This window comes from Oncorhynchus tshawytscha, linkage group LG26 (assembly GCF_018296145.1).
Source record: "Oncorhynchus tshawytscha isolate Ot180627B linkage group LG26, Otsh_v2.0, whole genome shotgun sequence".
Taxonomy (NCBI): domain Eukaryota; kingdom Metazoa; phylum Chordata; class Actinopteri; order Salmoniformes; family Salmonidae; genus Oncorhynchus; species Oncorhynchus tshawytscha.
The window spans coordinates 46,887,793-46,908,902 of record NC_056454.1 but is presented as its reverse complement, the minus strand read 5'-3'; the positions used below and the strand labels follow the sequence as shown (position 1 = coordinate 46,908,902).

Sequence of the window (21,110 nt, the reverse complement as noted above, 5' to 3'; positions counted from 1 at the left end):
ACCGCTTCCATAAGCATCCCTGATTAATAGAGGTCTTTATGACAGAAAGGAAAATGATCTGCTGCAGGGATAAATCAGAAGAGGAGTAGGACATTGAACTTAGATATCATCTTGTTAGAGGCTTAATGCTCTTCTTCCTGTCACATTCGATAGGGCCATTTTGGAGAATCCTGCGGAGGTATAAAAAAATAAAATAAGACAATTAACAATGACAGTGTGGTAATAGATGAAGCCATAAAATGAACTTGCTGCCTGAAAGATCCTTTGTATGATTTCCACAGGAAGTCGTGTCAGCGCTGTGTGTTAGTCCAGGCCAACCATTCTCCATTCCCATCCAGAACCTTGAGATCTGTGCTGCCTGATTCTGGAGCACAACAGATTTGTCCATAAAAAAAAGTGTCTTGGGTAGAAAAGTCTGGAAATTATATGTGCTATAATTATTACAATTATAGAGAACATGAAGGCACTTTGGCATCTCATATATCAGCATACCCCAAATCCAAAGGTTGTGAGTTCAAATCCCAGGTGAGGTCACATTGAAAAGTCAGAACTAAGTGATCATGTTAAATGTAATCATATTGTCCTCGATTAAAGATTTGTACACTATTTTAGATGAACAGCGTACCACTTACCTTAAACCCAATACGTCCTGGCTTAGCAAATGCAGCTAGTTTAGCCTACTCAAACAGAGGGATGCTATGTTAGCTCGCTGGCTATGACTATCCAACACATGTTTACCAAGTTCCAACTGAATCATCTGTTGTTGTTGTTTCATTACTTTCTTGTTGTTGCTGCCAGGGTGTCCGTTGGTGGCAGCATTTTGGGTATTTTGCAAGAACAAATATAGTTAAATAGGTTTTCTAAGAATTGTATGAGCCATTGAAGTTTAAGAGTAGACGTTTGTTTGCAGTATGATGCTAAATTCTACTTCATCCCTTGTTAAGACATATAGATCTCTTCCGTTTGTTGGCCTCTGTTTACAATGGGGTATTTTTGTTGATTTATCCTTTATTTTATCAGGGCATTATAGTTGTGTGTGTTTTTTGCCCACTTTTCTAGCTACAGTATAAGTATTGGGTAGAAACCCCCTCCGTGGTGTGTGTGAACGAACTCTGGAACTCTTCCAAGTTGTCACAACTTCAGCCGAAGTCGGTTCCTCTCCTTGTTCGGGCGGCGTTCGGCGGTCGACCTCACCGGTCTTATAGCCATCGCCGATCCACCTTTCATTTTTCCATTTGTTTTGTCATGTTTTCCCACACACCTGGTTTACATACCCTCATTACTTGACGTGCATATAACCCTCTGTTCCCCCCATGTCTGTGTGTGGTTTGTTTGTTGTAATGTGTATGTGCACTTCAGACTGGTTTGCGACGGGTTATTTCAACCCGTATTTTGTTGTTCTGGGTGCAGTTTGTTTTGCTGCATTAAACTGCTCCGGTTGTTACCCATTTCTGCTCTCCTGCGCCTGACTTCCCTGCAGCAAGTTACGCACCTTTTACACAAGTCAAGGTAAGCTTTTGGTTTGACTAATTTATTGACACCGGGACCCGCCGGTGTAACTGCTAAACTGCTTACTGACTGTACACTGTACTGCATGATTGTAGCGGGTTTACTAGAGCATTAGTTCTATTAGCTATGTTGACTATGACGTTACTTTAGCTAATATGGTGATAACGATGTGGGCTGTGTGTAGTGGTTATGACATGGTTTGGCTTGGAAAGGTTTTTCCGCCTGGTCACATACAGCTGATGTGTTGTGCATTGAAGTCCACAAGCAAAGGGAAAAGGTGAGAGGAGGATAGTGCATAGAGGCGAGAAGGAATACAACGTGGCTGCTATGAAAATGAACCGTGTTTACGTGTGATCAGGGGTCTATTCATTCCGCAGATTCTGTTGAAAAGAGTTTCTTAAACGGAAGCAAACAGAATGAAACAGGGATAAACATACCTGACTTTGTCCAACAGAAACTCTCATTTGCAACTGTTGGACTAATGATTACACCCTAGATCAGCTAGATGCCGGCAAGTGTGCAAGGCGGTATTGAATGTGTCAATGTCTGTCACCTCAAAACATTCTCTCGACCTGTCTGCACCGACATTGTAAACTTTCATTCATAAGCTAGGTCATAGCAACCTCTTGATGGGTATAGGGAAACATGTTGTATCATGTAGTAGCCTAAATCTATCGATGTTACATTGAGCTGAGTGAGTGGAATATGAATGACAGTCATCCAATATGATGTAATAGAAATAAGGCCATGTTCATGAAAAAAAAAGTTTTGTCCTCCCTCATCTGAAATGGCACCGACCGTCACTGGTGTTGAACATGCAGGAAAACTTCTGTTAAGGAAACCGTTATCATGTATTTGAATGGAAGCCCTTAACTCTAGCATTTAACCTTCATAATGTTACTGACTAGGCAGTCTAAGGTTCCACATGAGTTGTTGGGTGTAGAATTTAGAATGGAGAGAGACTGTTTCTAAAAAGCCTTATCCCTGAAAGTAATTCTTTGTATAAATGAGTTGCCAGTAGTTTATTGCTTATGCAATGCACTATATGAGATGCATTCATTAATAAATGAAATATGGAGAAAAAAATAGAAGTGTGGTTACCTAATTGTATTGTGTGGTTTCAAATGATAATTGTATTTCTTAGATGGTGATTACCTTTTGTTAAATGTATTTGTCAAGTAGCATTTAAAGTCCAAGTAGCCAAGAACGAATGGCCAGAAATCAACTGTTCAGAAACAATCTCATATTATAAACCATCAAGGCAAGCTCTTGTATAATATTCTAATTAGATTGTAATGCTTCCCTGAAGGAGATGGCGCTGATATTACGGTGTAATGATGCTGTTGTCAACAACCCAATGTCGATCTGTAATATTCCGGGCATGTTAATTGCTTTTGTGACACTCGTCTTCCCATTTATTTTTCACATTGTCTCACATACACTCTTGGATGAAAAAAAAATTGAATCATTCATAAGTAAATGTATATATTTGTATGATCTACGTTATGATGGAGAGAAACATAGTGTAGGTTTAAAGTCAATTTTGTATTATCATTTTGTGACACAGTATGGTATTTTTTAGTATTCAGTACAGTGGATAGATGGTTAACGATAAAGGTATTTTGAGGAACATTATGAATTGCTCACATTCAGGTGCAGCAATGGAAAATGGACAAGCCATGATGCGTGTGTCAAGTGACTTGTTCTGTGCCTCTGTTTCATAGTCTGCATCAAATTGCGAGGTTGTTTTCCTCCAGGGTTTAGGAGGCCACGCTCTTTCATTTCGTCCGAAAATTGTTCCGCAGGATTTCAATCTCTGGCTGCTAGCTTTGACAAAACGCAATATCAAGAAAAACGTATGTTTCTTATCTGCTTTTTTTTTCAGGGTATAAATAAAAGATCAGCATAAATTTGAGTCCAGTGGATCGGAATGCCCGTGTGAGCGAAGAGTGTGAAAAGAGCGATAGACCTTAGGACAGCCTGCTGCAGGGCTACATTTGGTTTCGCAGCACAGAATTAACCTTGGCACTGGGGCCTTGTATGTCATTTGTCATCCTTGAAAATCAATTAGTGGCTCACTGATATCACAGAGCTGTGGACAAATGGAGACACAAAGCCTCCATAAGTTGTATCCCACTTTGTATATCTATTCCTTGGAGTGGCTTACATAACATGTGAAAGAGGTTGCCCTTGAGGTCAGTTGCAGACAATAATTATTTTCAACCGGCTGATAGGCTGTGACTTGTATGGTGGTCCGAGTCATTCATTTACCTTACAGAGAATGCCCATCAGGAGCATAAGATATAAGATAAGATAAGAGAAACTCATTCATATATGTTCTCTATTTAAGGTTTTTTAGACATTATTGTCATAAGCAAGGTTATGTTTTATTATTTAATGTGTTTTGAAATAGTGGTCAGGGTGGATTTGTTCAAACCTCTATCTGTTCTCTGACAGGTGACCTAGTGGTTAGAGCGTTGGACTAGTAACCGGAAGGTTGCAAGTTCAAAACCCCTCGTTCTGCCCCTGAACTGGCAGTTAGCCTAGGAACAGTGGGTTGTCATTGAAAATAAGAATTTGCTCTTAACTGACTTGCCTAGTTAAATAAAGATGTATAACCATAATGGTGTTTTTACTCACTTCATCTGTTCCCGGGGTGAAGCCTTCCACAAAGGAGAAACTGAAACTGATGCGCATTCAAAACGCTCTACACAAATAGTCATTTTACTGACTGTGCAGTCAGAAGTGGCAGTGATGTATATAAAACAATGCAGCAGGTAGAAACACAAAATGAATGTTCAGTGTTCTACTCTGAATGTGAAATGTCGATTTACATTATTTAACATGCCACGCTCACTGAATATGAAATGTAGAGTTACGGTATTCAACATGGTACTCTGGAACCTTAAGGGTGTGTTTCTTAAATTCACGCTGGAGTGCCAGAGGCTAGGCGTTCATAAATCCAGGGTTTTGTCAGATTGTCGGTTCATAAACTCAGTGCGTTTCGTTCTTGGAGCGATCAGAGCACACCGGACGCTCTGGCCGGGGAGTAGGGTTTAACCGAGAATTCTGCTTTCACAACGGAAGTCAAGCACTAGTTGAGAGAACATCTCACTCTGACCATTTTACTCTCCCATGCAGAGCTGGTTAGGCTGTTTTAATGTTATCTAGAGTGTTGGTGACTGTAATGCTACGTTTAGACAAGGCACGCTAAAACCACCGACTTGAACTCGATCAAACATCTCTGGAGAGACCTGAAAATAGCTGCGCAGCGACGCTCCCCATCCAAACTGACAGAGCTTGAGAGGATCTGCAGAGAAGAATGGAAGAAACTCCCACAAATACAGGTGTGCCAAGCTTGTAGCGTCATACCCAAGAAGACTCAGGGCTGTAATCACTGTCAAAGGTGCTTCAACACAGTCCTGAGTAAAATGTCTAAATACTATTTTTGCTTTTTCATTATGGGATATTGTATGTAGATTGATGAGGGGAAGAAAAAAAACATTTTAATCTATTTTATAATAAGCCTGTAATGTAACAAAGTGGATAAAAAGTCAGGGGGTCTCAATACATTCTGAATGCACTGTAACTGTGCTGCTGGTAACAATTATGTTTTTTGGCCGACATTAACACCGATCATATTCATTGGGTGTTGTGCTTTCTTATTTTGCACTCTGGCACACTCAGAAGAGAGTGTGCCATAAATCAGGCCCTAATATATGGATTTCATTTCACGTGACTGGGCAGGGGTGCAGCAATGGATTGGTCTGGGAGGACATAAGCCCATCCACTTGGGAGCAAGGACCACCCACTGGGGAGCCAGGCTGTGCCAATCAGAATGGGTTTTTCAGCACAAAAGCATTTATCACAGACAGAACTAATCCTCAGTTTCATCAGCTGTCCGGGTGGCTGGTCTCAGACGATCCAGCAGGTGAAGAAGCCCTGGGCTGGCATGGTAACACGTGGCCTGCGGTTGTGAGGCCGTTTGGACATACTGCCAAATTCTCTAAAAAATGTTGGAGGCAGTTTATGGTAGAAAAAAGTGAATACAATTATCTGGCAATTGCACATTCCCTCAACTTGAGACATCTCTGCATTGTGTTGTGTCAAAACTGCACATTTTAAAGTGGCCTTTTGTCCCAAGCACAAGGTGTACCTGTGTAATGATCATGCTGTTTAAATAGGATTCTTGATATGCCACACCCGTCAGGTGGATGGATTATCTTGGCAAAAGAGAAATGCTCACTAATAGGGATGGAAACAAATGTGTGCGTATGACACAGTTCTGGGATATTTTTTTTCCTCCCTCGTGAAACATAGAAACGCAACATGTCTAGTGTTGGTCCTATTTTATATTGTGAAAAAAAAAAACGTGTGATGTTGACCCCACCAACCGTTGATGCTGTATCTCGGGGGGGTGTAGTGGGCAACTTCGTTGCAGTGATGACTCTCAAGCCATCAAGAATGGCTGGGGTTGTCAACACTATTCTCTTACGCTGTCTGAAATGACCAATGAGATAAAATAAGCTTCCTAGTGAACATTGACTGTTTTAAACGTTCTACTGAAAGTCCAAACATTGATAGGTGAATTGGAACAGGGGCAAGGTGGTTGACAAACCAGCAAACTAACAGCTCATTTCAACAAAATGGAGACTATGGTTTTACCTGTTTTGGTCTAAGATGTAGTGACATGCAATACACATTTCTACAGATTCATTAATGAAATTCTCCCCACTTCAAGATCTTACATGTGTAAGTGACAGTAAGAGCAATCACTCAACCTTTAAGAACCATACAAATCAATAGAAGCATAAACAAAATGTCCTAATCAAAAACTCCACCAGTTAAACATTGTTTTGAACCTTTAATCAAAATCAAATTATGAAATTAGCATTTTCACAAGCATTTTAAGACACTTGGGTGCAGAGTACATCTGTTCTCTCGTGTTAAGCAATGCATAGATAAGTAAGCACTCATTGTACCTTTACTATGCAAACATGTGGTTAACTCCATATTGTGATTGGAAAACCTGTTCAATACTGGTATACAATGACAATGTGGAGAATTACTTAGAAAAAAAATCAACCGCCCCTGGTTCGATTCCAGGCTGTATCACAACTGGCCGTGATTAGGAGTCCCATAGGGCATCGCACAATTGGATCAGCGTCGTCAGGTTAGGGTTTGCCCGGGGTAGGCCGTCATTGTAAATAAGAATTTGTTCTTAACCGACTTGCCTAGTTAAATAAAATGATTGGCAAAACTTGAGCACACTGCTAACCATTACATTTTAAAACAATACACAGCTCCAACATGTATTCACGTGTTGAAAACATATTCTATTCAACTTTTAAAATCCTATGTACGGTATAAGTAGTATCCTGGCAGGCTGCTTGGTCTCAAATGAAAATTATCTTTATCCCCAGTTTTTACAAGGCAGCCAGTGATTCTCCCTTTGGCTCGCCATGATCGACATAAAAGTTAGTCAAATAAATACTTGCTCTACAACTGTCGTTTATGTACCTTGAAGTTTGAACTGAGTGAGCAAAGACATACCCGTAGCAGCATTTTCTGCATCAGCGGGAGATATTAGTTGGCCGACCTCTAATACCAACCCTTAGGGCCGATTTTAAGTTTTCATAATCGGTATTTTTGGATGCTAATTACATTGCACTCCACAAGGTGACTGCGTGGCAGGCTGACCACTTGTTACGCAAGTGCAGCAAGGAGCCAAGGTAAGTTGCTAGCTAGAATTACACTCAATCTTAACAATCACTAGTTAACTACACATGGTTGATGATATTAATAGGTTAACTAGCTTGTCCTGCATTGCATGTAATCAATGCACTGCCTGAATTTATCGAATCACAGCCTACTTCGCCAAATGGGTGATGATTTAACAAGCGCATTCGCGAAAAAAGTTGAAAAACAGTTGCACCAATGTGTACCTAACAATAATCATCAATGCCTTTCTTAAAATCAAAGTATATATTTTTAAACCTGCATATTTAGTTAATATTGCCTGCTAACATGAATTGAATGCTAACTTTTAAATAGGGAAATTGTGTCACTTCTCTTACGTTCTGTGCAAGCAGAGTCAGGGTATATGCAGCAGTTTGGGCCACCTGGCTCATTGCGAACTGTGTAAAGACCATTTCTTCCTAACAAAAACCGTAATTCATTTGCGAGAATTTTACATAATTCTGACATACCATTGAAGGTTGTGCAATGTAACAGCAATATTTAGACTGAGGATGCCCCCGTTAGATACGGAACTGTTCGGTATTTCACCGAAATAAACGTTTTGTTTTCGAAATTATAGTTTCCGGATTTGACCATGTTTATGACCTACGGTGCGTATTTCTGTGTGTTTATTATAATTAAGTCTGATTTGATCAAGCAGGCTCGTAAGCATTCATTCAAACAGCACTTTCCTGCGTTTGCCAGCTGTGCTTCAAGCATTGCGCTGTTTATGACTTCAAGCCTATCAACTCCTGAGATTAGGCTGGCAATACTATAGTGCCTATAAGAACATCCAATATTCAAAGGTATATGAAATACAAAGAGTATAGAGAGAAATTCATCATTCCTATAATAACTACAACCTAACACTTAACTGGGAATATTGAAGAATTGGGAATAATAACCACCAGCTTTCATATGTTCATGTTCTGAGCAAGGAACTTAAACATGAGCTTTTTTTACATGGCACATATTGCACTTTTACTTTCTTCTCCAACACTGTTTTTGCATTATTTGAACATGTTTCATTATTTGAGACTAAAATTGATTATATAAAGTTAAAATAAGTGTTCATTCAGTATTGGTGCAATTGTCATCATTACAAATAGATTTTATTTTATTAAAAAGCTGATTTAAAATCGGTATCGGCGTTAAAATCATAATCATAATCATAATCCGTCGACCTCTAGTTGGTATAGCTGCTGAGGAGAACATCAAAACAACTCAGTCACATTATGAAACTAATGCTAAGCAAACACATGTGGCTTACTGAAATTTACTATATTTATTTCAAAGTATAAACGCACAACGCACTCGGATGCAGAGTAGAGCAGAACATTTCTCCTTTTAAATACATATGAAAATAAGCACTCCTGATAGTACCATTACTGTGTAAACATGTGGTTAGCCACATGGTGCTTGAAGTATCCAAAACCTATTCAATACTGATCAAAAGGCACTGTATCCCAATACTGTAGTATCTATAAATATCATCAACTATAAATATACAGATTTCATAGAACACCGGACAGTATATTTTTCTGCATTTCTGTAAACATGGCCAGATATTCACAACAACAAAAAAAGTGACAATGTAGCAAATAACTCACGCAAAACAAACTGAAGAAAACATTCCACAAACTGCTTAGCTACATTTGGCCTCTGCATTATTATTATTATTATTATTATTAAGTAATAGTAGCATGCATTAGCATGTTTACCTGTCTGTAGACAACATGGACAGACATCGTCACACAAAACAGACAATATAGTCATGTGGCAAATTGCTTATCCACTTAATATTTAAAAGACTAAACAGGGGGAAAAAAATACATATATAAACATTCTACAGCTGTGCATCAACGCCAAACGCTTAGCTAGCAGACCTACTCTTTGCTTCATGGATGGAAGTGCTGGAATAGTGAATGAAAGTATTGACATCGCGTCAAATCCCAAGAGTATTGCCTGTCCATTATCCCCTACCATCAGGATTCAGTTTATATGCTATCACTATAACAGACAGGAAGAAATAATATTTATTTAAGTTCATACCAAAACCTTAGCCTGTCATTCTGCGATTCTTACTCACAGGATTGATGTTAAGTTATTTTTCTTAACTTTTAAAAACTAAAAAAAAAAAGAATATAGCTCCAGCCTAAAATGATGTTGAAAAAACATTCTATTGAACCTCCATATCGGACATATCCAGTTCTCCATCGGACTTCTCTGGGGTGGCTCGCAGACAGCCTGGGGTTTCTGACCCTTTTGTTTCAGGGGCACTCTCTGTTGGAGTAACTGTCAACTCCTGGATCTCCTCTACAGCTGGGGGAGAAGGCCATTTCTCCTCAACTGAACATTGACAGGATCAATATATCATCATGTTTAACAGGCATTCAAGTAAGCAAGCAATTAGGACAATGTGATTCTTCCAATGCTTGTTGAAAAAAAAAAAAAAAAACTTGGGTAGAGACATACCTGCAGCAACGGGGCTCTCATCGGCTTCAGGTGGTGTTGCGACGGGTGCATCAGTGAGGATCTTCGTCTCGGCACTGATCTCAGAGAGTCGGGGGGCTTGGGGTCTGGCCTTTCTCGCAGGGTTCAGGAAACAACAATATGCACATCTAAAGGCTGAAACGAGAAAAACCACTATGGTCGAAGTGCACTGTCAACTGTATGATTGGCATTTATTTCCATGTAAAACAGATTAATGTGAAGATAAAAACCAATGATATTCCAAAGAAATTGCATCATAAATGTATCAGATCAATGGGTTGCCCTTATTTGTATATTCAATCTAGATGCTTTCATGTGCCAGTAGTGGCAGAGGCTTTTAAGAGCCTGAGGATACACAGTGCTGCCAAATGCTAGAGGGCAAATTAAGGGCATAGTGTTTGATGGAGAGTGACAGATATGTTTCTCAAAATCTTACCAATATATTCAAATTCCTCTTTTAATGCCATGCCGTTATGGGTGAGACACTGCTGACATATGAGGGCATATCTGGGAGGGAGAAAATACATGCAATGAAATCAGAAGATTATTTTTTTGCTGAAGATTGAAAAATGATCACAATACCAATACATTGCCAGTGTTAAAAACGATAGACGCTGACATCTCTAGGTGACAAGACAACACCGCCAAGAAGCTACTCTACCTATTCTGAGGGCCATCGCCGACAAGGTACTCAATAACCCTGTCCATGACGCCGCGATCCCTGGGGAGGACAGGTCTGGCCAGGGGAGGGCCTGGGGGGGTGCAGAACACACATGAACATTAGCTGCACATACAGGTCACAGTATAATACTGAGGACCAGAAGCTTCATAAAAAAACAGCAAGACCCAAATCTACAGTTCGCTGCAGAGGCCCACTATAACATGTTTGAAACGGACACATTTTAATAATGACTTGGAAATGGATCTCACTTGCACAGCACGTATACAAGAATCCCTGCTGTGTTACTGAGCGGTAATTAATATACACTAACCAATAGTTTCCTACTGCTAATTCATATACCAACATATGGAAACTGTAGTGACTATCAACATGTATTTTTTTACAAAAGTGCATGATAGCTTGATACTATATGAAACATTTGCAAGGTGTGCCCATGACAAATGTTTCCTGGCATTAGAAAGGCATTTATTAAGTTTCCAGTACCAATGCCAGAGAACAGATGCAGGCCTTCCCTGATTAATCATGGTTCAAGTTATCCTGGTTGTTGTATACCTCACATGGTAATTACACCATGTTGCTTTCTCTGGGAGAATGTCTAACCGTTTGCAATTCTTATGATGTGTCCAAGGCCAGACTATTGACACAAGAGTAAACATACACTACTCACTGACAGTATAAGCATCATATTTTTAACAGTCTTGGTCAAAGGTTGTATGGTGAGAAATCTTGGTGGGAAGAAAAAAAATAAAATCCACCAAATTCACTAACTTCTATTTCAAAATTCACATCTATCGACTTAGGCCAGACTTTTGACATAATGTAGTTGCCTGGGTATCTTCTCTGGAGCAAACTTGACCGTCAGTTTGTTTTAAGGCATCCCCTACCATAATGGATTCAAATACTACTCAATTGGCCAGAACTACCACCTGTAAAACAAACTATCATTCCTGTAAAAAAATGTAGTAAAATTAAAAATGTATAGAAAAGTCCCATCCCTGAAGGACTAGGAGAAAAGGATGGCTGTAAAAATATAAGTATACATTTTTAAATCACCTTAAGCACATTATGATATGGTCCCCGTGTGCAGCCACTCACCCACTCCTGGAACAAGTGTGCCAGGGGTCATGGGCCTCTTCATCAAGTTCTGCTGAGCAGCCTCAGACAGGATCCTCTCTGGGGGTCCTCCAGGAGCGGAGTGGAGGGGTGGCCCTGCATGGGTGGCCCCTGGGGCCAGAAGAAGACTGGCTGCGGCAGGAGTCACCACCACCGGTGGACGAGGAGGACGGGCTGCGGCAGGAGTCAACGCCACCGGGGGACGAGGAGTGACATGACGCTGACGGAGTTCTAAAGGAGGACACCATGCAGGGATGTTCACCAACAGTAAGCCATGCAAGCCCATGAAAGGCCTTAAATACATTTTTTTTTTTTTAAGATACCTAGGCAACTACATTACCCTGGTGAGGTTTTGGAGTCATAGGCATTTCATTTGGAAGGGATTCTGGCACCTTCAAATTGAAAACAAGATTAAGACAGATGTACTTTCAAGGTTAATTCACAGAATTAGTGGGCTCATAGGCAGATGTAATTGGGGCGGCAGGGTAGCCTAGTGAATAGTAACCGAAAGGTTGCAAGATCACATCCCCGAGCTGACAAGGTAAAAATCTGTTGTTCTGCCCCTGAATAAGGCAGTTAATCCACTGTTCCTAGGCCGTCATTGAAAATAAGAATTTGTTCTTAACTGACTTGCCTAGTTAAATATAAGTTAAAATAAAAAATTCTCACCTTCGCTTTTGAGTCAGGATCAAATCTCTCCAGAATCATTTTGGCAGTTTTATAGGTTTCAGTTTCCATCACCTCTAACAGCTGTTGGACAAGAGCAGTTCATATTTTTAAATGTTAAGGAATTGAAAAGGACACATTGAAAATGAGGTTGATTCAGTACGAGTCATTTCATCAGTCAAGTGCCATAGTGTTGTTCTTCCAGAAAGCCCTGTTTTAGTATGCAGGTTTCTGTTCTAATAGCTTATGTTTGATCGATCTGTTAATTGACTAATGATGTTGATATGACACGTCACCATTCCACACAATTAATTCTGTTAAAATCCAATGACCGTAATGAGACAATGATAACCAATGTCGTATCTTTCACATCGTAATTAATCGAATTAAAAAAAGAGCAAGTGAACAAGCAATTCATTAAGTGACTGGAATAATTAACTGCTTTAACGGGGGGGTGTTCCTGCGACCGCATATACTTTCTTGCATCTGTACAGATGATCAGATCTTGACAATACGTGGAAAAAGTCTTCAACACCATATCAATATGATACAACTACTCAATAAAACAGAATTGTGAACTCCTATGTTGGTGTTTGAAGTCAAGACTGATATTCAACTAGATGTTTCTTATCTGGTCTAATGAAACACTACAAAGACCAGCTACCGACAGAAAGTCAACTGACAGCCAGACCCACATTCTACCATCAATGAGATATTAAAAGGTTTTCAGAATAAAAGCGGTTGTAGTAGGTCTACACATCATTCAATTAGTTGTTTTTGTAGAAACTTCATTTAAAAAGGGAAATACCAAATAGCTTATTGTTCAGACATAATGAGAATAATAATTACATGCACTACTTCGATAATGGAGTGTGAAAATCCATCAGCCATAATTATTGAACGTTATTAGACATGACAAGCAATTACTCAGATTTATTTCCTTCTAGCACTAAACACTATTAGTTTAAGAGATGTTAGCAGAGTGCTTTACCAAGTAAAGTCTTTAGGCCAATTAACAGCTGTCTGCATAGATTTTTAGATGATTTATTAGGAGTAGCAATTATCTAAGCAAAGTACTGTAAAAGCTCGATAATAGCAGAACAGGGCATGAAGACTCCTGCATATCGTCGGTACAAGTGTTCATCTCGAGGTGGTAAATGTCTCAAAATGGCAGATTAAATACACTTACAAATTAGTTACGGGGTGTAAAGAAGTATGAGGATAGTATATAAAGTGCTGACATCCTAGCTCTTTCATTTGACCCCTTCATGAATGATTAGGGGATCCACATTATGTTCACCCTTATCCAGGTATGAGGGGGCAGCTATGCCGGATTCTAACGGCTATGACAGATTCTAATATCAGTCCAGTCGATGTTCACCCAATCAAAAGACAACCACAGAAAAAGTTAACTTACAATTTTTCGTTTTTGTGATTTGAGATCGTCCAATTTTTCATCTAAAAAAAAAAACATTTTACTGATTACACCAAATGAAAGCAGCATGTCATGATGAGGCAGACTAAAGAAAGGCTAAAGCACATACTGTTTTTTTCTGTTCTTCTGTTAAAAAGAGCAATCAGCCCCTTTCGAAGGAGCCATACACTGGGGAAAGAACAATTAGAACAGACAGGTAAGCAACAAACTGCAAATAGACATAGCGATCTCTCTCTCTCTCTCTATAGATACTTACAATAGTGGAAATATCACATACGGAAGGGCCAATATGACCTTCCCAATCATCTGTTCAGGGAGGTACCAGAGATACACAATTATGCTGGCCATCAGGTAGAGAAGAGACGAGTACAGCAGTAGTCTCCATAGCCATTGCTTCAACTGTCTTTGATATAGTTCTCTACATTCCTCACCAGTCTGTATATCCTGTAAATAGAACATTTTCCATATAAATATTCTATAAAAAAAAAACTGACACATTGAATATAGCTAAACTTCCTCTATAATGACAAAAGTTACATTATTAGTAAGAAAATTGTGGAATATGAAACTAAGTTAACCCTATAGATATGTAATAGTACTGTACCTTGTGTATAATGAATAAACAACCAGCAAAGACCACACATCAATTCAACAGCCATATTCAATCCCAGACACATCATATAACTTCTCCATGCCTCCCTCTGGTAATCTTGACAAAAGCCTATTTACTCAATGTCAGGGTGCATTACCAACTTATCTATCCTTTTTTTTTATTAAGAGGGATTAGAAAACACCCTTTGGTTCTTCATGCGATTAGCCACACCCCAAAAATATCATTTGGTGGACAGTGTAGTGACCCATCTTCTGCTGGTGTTAGGAAACATGCGTCCGTCACTCTGCTGGACATCGCCTAGAGTGATCTCAAGCTCGAGATTGGCTGTATAGTGTAACAAGGTCAATCTCTAGAGCAACATCCCCCAAAAAAAAAATAGTCCGGATCAACACCATCTTGACACAAACCCCCCAAAAAAACACATACCTTATCAATTCCTTCCAAAACCTCTACAGTGGATGGCTTTGTCTGTCAAGAGAACAAGTTAAAAGTATCAGAGAAGGAAGACTTGCTTTGAGTTCAGTAAGCTGGGTACTATCAATAGGCTAGGACTGGCAGAGCACAGGACTATTCTCTGGAATTTAGAGGGTTGCTGCAAACGTCTGCCACCTGTGACAAATATATATATATATATATAACACACAGTGCTTTCAAAAAGTATTCATACCCCTTGACTTATCCCACATTTTGTTGTGTTACAGCCTGAATCCAAAATGGATTAAATATATACCCCCCACAATGACAGAGTGTAAACACATTTAGAAATGTTTTGCTAATTTATTGAAAATGAAATATAGAACTTTAAAAATGGACATACGTATTCACACCCCTGAGTCAATACAAGAAGAATCACCTTTGGTAGGGATTACAGCTGTGAGTGAGACATTTCAGCTTTTAATTGAATTAATACAAATCTCAAAACAATTCCAATTTGACATTATACAGATTTGCATGTAGGCCAGGGATTAACCCCCCCCCTCAAACACACAATGACAAAGCAAAAAGAGTAAGACATTTTTGCAAATGTATTTTTTTTTTAAATGAAATATCACACTTACATAAGTGTTCAGACCCTTTACTCAATACTCTGTTGAAGCAGTTGCAATCTACCGCAGAGATTGCTTGCAAAGTTCTGTCATACTTTCCAGGTCTATGCACAAACAGGCCGAGCTTCTAATTTTAAAAATTATTCTCTGCAGAAATAAGTCTCACTGTTGCCGCCTGTTATAGACTCCCATCAGCTCCCAGCTGAGCCCTGGACAACATATGTGAATTGATTGCCCCCCCCCCATCCATCTTCAGAGTTTGTTCTGTTAGGTGACCTAAACTGGGATATGCTTAACACCCCAGCAGTCCTACAATCTAAGCTAGATGCTCTCAATCTCACAAATGATCAAGGAAACCACCAGGTACAACGCTAAATCTGTAAACATGGGCACCCTCATAGATATTATCCTGACCAACTTGCCCTCCAAATATACCTCTGCTGTTTTCAATCAGGATCTCAGCGATCAACGCCTCATTGCCTGCATCCGCTATGGGTCCGCGGTCAAACGACCACCCCTCATCACTGTCAAACGCTCCCTAAAACACTTGTGGGCAGGCCTTTCTAAACAACCTGGCCCAGGTATCCTGGAAGGATATTGACCTCATCCCGTCAGTCGAGGATGCCTGATCATTCTTTAATTTCCTCACCATCTTAAATAAGCATGCCCCTTGCAAAAAAAATGTAGAACTAAGAACAGATATAGCCCTTGGTACACTCCAGACCTGACTGCCCTTGACCAGCACAAAAATATCCTGTGGCGGACTGCAATAGCATCGAATAATCCCCATGATACGCAACTGTTTTAGGGAAGTCTGCAACCAATACACACAGTCAGGAAAGCAAAGACTAGCTTTTTCTAACAGAAATTTGCATCTTGTAGCTCATACTCCAAAAAGTTCTGGGACACTGTTAAGTCCATGGAGAACAAGAGCACCTCCTCCCAGCTGCCCACTGCACTGAGGCTAGGTAACACGGTCACCACCGATAAATCCATGATAATCGAAAATTTCAATAAGCATTTCTCAACCGCTGGCCATGCTTTCCTCCGGGCTACCCCAACCAACAGCTCTGCACCCCTTGCAGCTACTTGCCCAAGCCTCCCCAGCTTCTCCTTCACCCAAATCACAGATGACCTAGAATACGTGGACAACTACAAATACCTAGGTGTCTGGCTAGAATGTCAACTCTCCTTCCACTCACATCAAACATCTCCAATCAAAAATCAAATGTAGAATTGGCTTCCTATTTCACAACAAAGCCTCCTTCACTCACGCTGCCAAACTGACTATCCTACTGATACTCGACTACGGCGATGTCATCTACAAAATAGCTTACAATACTCTACTCAGAAAATTGGATATCACAGTGCCATCCGTTTGGTTACCAAAGCCCCTTATACCACCCACCACTGCACCTGGTCTATGGAATTCACATGACTTGGAGTACAGAAACCCATCTGTTGATCACAGATTGCAGAAAACCAGTCAGCATCTGGTGTGACCGCCATTTGCCTTATGCAGAGCGACATCTCCTTCACATAGAGTTGAGCAGGCCGTTGATTGTGGCCTGTGGAATGTTGTTCTTCAATAGCTGTGTGAAGTTGCTGGATATTGGCGGGAACTGGAACACGCTGTCAAACGCATTGATCCACAGCATCCCAAACATGCTCAATAAGTGCCATGTCTGGTGAGTATGCAGGCCATGGAAGAACTGGGTCATTTTCATCATCCAGGAATTGTGTACAGATACTTGCAACATGGGGCAGTGCATTATCATGCTGAAACACAATGTGATGGCAGCAAATGAATGACACGACAATGGGCCTCAGGATCTCGTCACGGTATCTCGGTGCATTCAAATTGTCATCCTTAAAATGCAGTTGTGTTCATTGTCCAAGCTTATGCTTGCCCATACCCCCACCATGGGGCACTGTTCACAACAATTACATCAGCAAATCGCTCAACCACACAAACTCCATACACATGCTCTGCGGTTGTGAGGCCGGTTGGACACGTTTAAATGTCTTACTCACCGCGGTCTCTCCTTCACTGCAGCCGAGGTGAGTAAGACATTTAAACGTGTTAACCCTCGCAAGGCTGCAGGCCCAGACGGCATCCCCAGCCGCGCCCTCAGAGCATGCGCAGACCAGCTGGCCGGTGTGTTTACGGACATATTCAATCAGTCCCTATACCAGTCTGCTGTTCCCACATGCTTCAAGAGGGCCACCATTGTTCCTGTTCCCAAGAAAGCTAAGGTAACTGAGCTAAACGACTACCGCCCCGTAGCACTCACATCCGTCATCATGAAGTGCTTTGAGAGACTAGTCAAGGACCATATCACCTCCACCCTACCTGACACCCTAGACCCACTCCAATTTGCTTACCGCCAAAATAGGTCCACAGACGATGCAATTCAACCACACTGCCCTAACCCATCTGGACAAGAGGAATACCTATGTGAGAATGCTGTTCATCGACTACAGCTCGGCATTGAACACCATAGTACCCTCCAAGCTCGTCATCAAGCTCGAGACCCTGGGTCTCGACCCCGCCCTGTGCAACTGGGTACTGGACTTCCTGACGGGCCGCCCCCAGGTGGTGAGGGTAGGCAACAACATCTCCTCCCCGCTGATCCTCAACACTGGGGCCCCACAAGGGTGCGTTCTGAGCCCTCTCCTATACTCCCTGTTCACCCACGACTGCGTGGCCACGCACGCCTCCAACTCAATCATCAAGTTTGCGGACGACACAACAGTGGTAGGCTTGATTACCAACAACGACGAGACGGCCTACAGGGAGGAGGTGAGGGCCCTCGGAGTGTGGTGTCAGGAAAACAACCTCACACTCAACGTCAACAACACTAAGGAGATGATTGTGGACTTCAGGAAACAGCAGAGGGAACACCCCCTATCCACATCGATGGAACAGCAGTGGAGAGGGTAGCAAGTTTTAAGTTCCTCGGCATACACATCACAGACAAACTGAATTGGTCCACTCACACAGACAGCATCGTAAAGAAGGCGCAGCAGCGCCTCCTCAACCTCAGGAGGCTGAAGAAATTCGGCTTGTCACCAAAAGCACTCACAAACTTCTACAGATGCACAATCGAGAGCATCCTGGCGGGCTGTATCACCGCCTGGTACGGCAACTGCTCCGCCCACAACCGTAAGGCTCTCCAGAGGGTAGTGAGGTCTGCACAACGCATCACCGGGGGCAAACTACCTGCCCTCCAGGACACCTACACCACCCGATGTTACAGGAAGGCCATAAAGATCATCAAGGACATCAATCACCCGAGCCACTGCCTGTTCACCCCGCTATCATCCGGAAGGCGAGGTCAGTACAGGTGCATCAAAGCTGGGACCGAGAGACTGAAAAACAGCTTCTATCAGACTGTTAAACAGCCACCACTAACATTGAGTGGCTGCTGCCAACACACTGACACTGACTCAACTCCAGCCACTTTAATAATGGGAATTGATGGGAAATGTAAATATATCACTAGCCACTTTAAACAATGCTACCTTATATAATGTTACTTACCCTACATTATTCATCTCATATGCATACGTATATACTGTACTCTATATCATCGACTGCATCCTTATGTAATACATGTATCACTAGCCACTTTAACTATGCCACTTGGTTTACATACTCATCTCATATGTATATACTGTACTCGATATCAGCTACTGTATCTTGCCTATGCTGCTCTGTACCATCACTCATTCATATATCCTTATGTACATATTCTTTATCCCCTTACACTGTGTATAAGACAGTAGTTTTGGAATTGTTAGTTAGATTACTTGTTGGTTATTACTGCATTGTCAGAACTAGAAGCACAAGCATTTTGCTACACTCGCATTAACATCTGCTAACCATGTGTATGTGACAAATAAAATTTGATTTGACATACTGCCAAATTCTCAAAAATGTAGAAATAAGCTATTTGTGCATTTGCACATTTTTGGGCTTCTTATTTCAGCTCATGAAACAGATTCATTTATATTTTGTTATATTTAAAAACCATGCCATTGTCCACACCCTAACTTTGCTAATGCTGCATAAATGTTTTTCTAGGGGAAACACTGGTGCATACAGTTTAGGTATGGGTGGCCCCAGGAATAAAACCCACCATGCTCTACCAACAACCATACAGGACCACTAAAATGAACAAGTTATGCAATACATACCCTAAACCGGGATATTAATACCCCCATATTGAGGTCCGAATAAAGTGGGTATTTTTACACCCCTCTGATTTGTCAAGTCCCTCAGTGGAAGATCTCTCCACCTGTTGACAAAAACGTTGTTTTAATAACGCATACTGGGATGATCTATTAAAACAAAAGGATTACCAAACCATTCTTGTGCACGGAAGTTAGTTATGATGACACTGCATGTTTGGGTACAACTGACACTAAATGAGTCTCGAAGACCAAAATGGTAGCTACCGCAAAAGCATTATTGATTGACACATGACATAGTTACATTAGCTAGCTAAACCCAAAGTGGGTACCATGATGCATGTTTACCAATTGACCTGGCAAGGATTTAGCTATCAAAAGCGTGTGTAGTTTATGATATGAAAAGGAGCAAGCAACAGTTTGATGCGTGTACACAAACTCAGTTTAATAACACTTTGCTATTATGGACCGTCTAGGCTTGTTAGTTAACGCCAAGCCTCCAATAAGTTCAATTGCGTGTTGCTGAACAACGTTAATACTTGTTTAATATTATCATAGACTAAATTGGTATTACGGTACCATTCACATTCTGCAGAGAAACAAGCAAATGCACACTGTGCCACTATCTACCAAACGTGTGCATGAAATAGCTTATAGTTTTAGCTGGCTAGCAAACCAACTTAGTTATTTAACTAACTAGGGCTTTAAAACAGGAAGGCTAGAAACGTGTTCAACGTCAAGCGACTGTAAACTTGCAAACCAATTTCACAATTTTTATAGAGAAAAACGGAGCAACCTAACGACTAAATTTACCAACCAAACAGTGATCTACCAAGTTGCATCGTGCTAGGCAAGACAACTTTATTCACCTTCCTGCATATTGATATTGAATCGCGTTTCGGATGAAGTGGCTGCAGTTCTAGCGTGAAGAAAACACAACAAATCTGCTAGCATTAGCGTTTACAACTCTTTGCTTTTTTTGCAATTTACCTGGACAGTATTTTAGTCCGAAGATCCTCTCTCATACAGAAACAACATTTCCTCTATGTTGGTTATATTAGGGGGCGAAGAGGCGTGGCAACGAGTTACCACAGACACAAAGTCATATACCCCGATTATTTTTTACAATTTATTTTCTTAAAATGTGATTTTAAACCAAACCTTAACCACATGGCTAACCTAACACTAACCTTAAATGAAGACCAAAAAGTTTAAATTATTATTTTTACGAAACAGCAACCCCCTTTTTGACGTCAGACGCCGCGCATACGTGGAGCGTTTGCCCCTCGGCTACTTCAGGATATTCTTCATTAATCTGAACCTGAAATGGATGGGTATTTTCATTTTATTTCATTTATTTTACTTTTATTTAACTAGCCAAGTCAGTTAAGAACAAATTATTATTTACAATGACGGCCTACCAAAAGGCAAAATGCCTCCTGTGAGGACGGGAGCTGGGATAAAAAAAATATATATATATATATAATAATAATAATATAGGACAAAACACACAACACTACATAAAGAGAGACCTACAGTGGCTTGCGAAAGTATTCAACCCCCTTGGCATTTTTCATATTTTGTAGCTTTACAACCTGGAATTAAAATGGATTTTGGGGG

The 21,110-nt window shown here is 40.7% G+C and overlaps 1 protein-coding gene across 3 annotated transcripts; it reads right to left on the bottom strand.

Moving 5' to 3' along the window:
• Positions 1-8,518: 8,518 nt before the first annotated feature.
• Positions 8,519-20,583, bottom strand: LOC112235485 (endoplasmic reticulum junction formation protein lunapark-A-like). 3 transcript variants are annotated; one of them, XM_042306894.1, is made up of 13 exons: positions 20,481-20,583; positions 19,497-19,597; positions 14,677-14,718; positions 13,894-14,081; positions 13,747-13,805; positions 13,620-13,660; positions 12,206-12,286; positions 11,877-11,928; positions 11,519-11,767; positions 10,403-10,493; positions 10,178-10,248; positions 9,724-9,876; positions 8,519-9,597 (listed from the first exon to the last, which is right to left on the bottom strand). In XM_042306894.1, the coding sequence occupies exons 2-13, from the start codon at positions 19,521-19,523 to the stop codon at positions 9,428-9,430; spliced, it is 1,224 nt and encodes a 407-aa protein (XP_042162828.1). In that variant the 5' UTR covers positions 19,524-19,597; positions 20,481-20,583; the 3' UTR covers positions 8,519-9,427. The 3 variants fall into 3 exon arrangements, with proteins under 3 accessions (XP_042162828.1, XP_042162830.1, XP_042162829.1); XM_042306896.1 differs by having other exon boundaries at positions 8,519-9,570; XM_042306895.1 differs by lacking the exon at positions 20,481-20,583 and adding an exon at positions 20,360-20,458.
• Positions 20,584-21,110: the final 527 nt, after the last annotated feature.

Excerpts from the sequence above, each read along its gene's own strand:
- LOC112235485 (XM_042306894.1), bottom strand. The coding sequence starts at position 19,523 with ATGGGGGTATTAATATCCCGGTTTAGG. Across the intron at positions 14,719-19,496 it reads TATTAATATCCCGGTTTAGG|ACAAAGCCATCCACTGTAGA; the intron begins GTATGTATTGCA and ends TTCTCTTGACAG. Across the intron at positions 10,249-10,402 it reads GGCGATGGCCCTCAGAATAG|ATATGCCCTCATATGTCAGC; the intron begins GTAGAGTAGCTT and ends TCTCCCTCCCAG.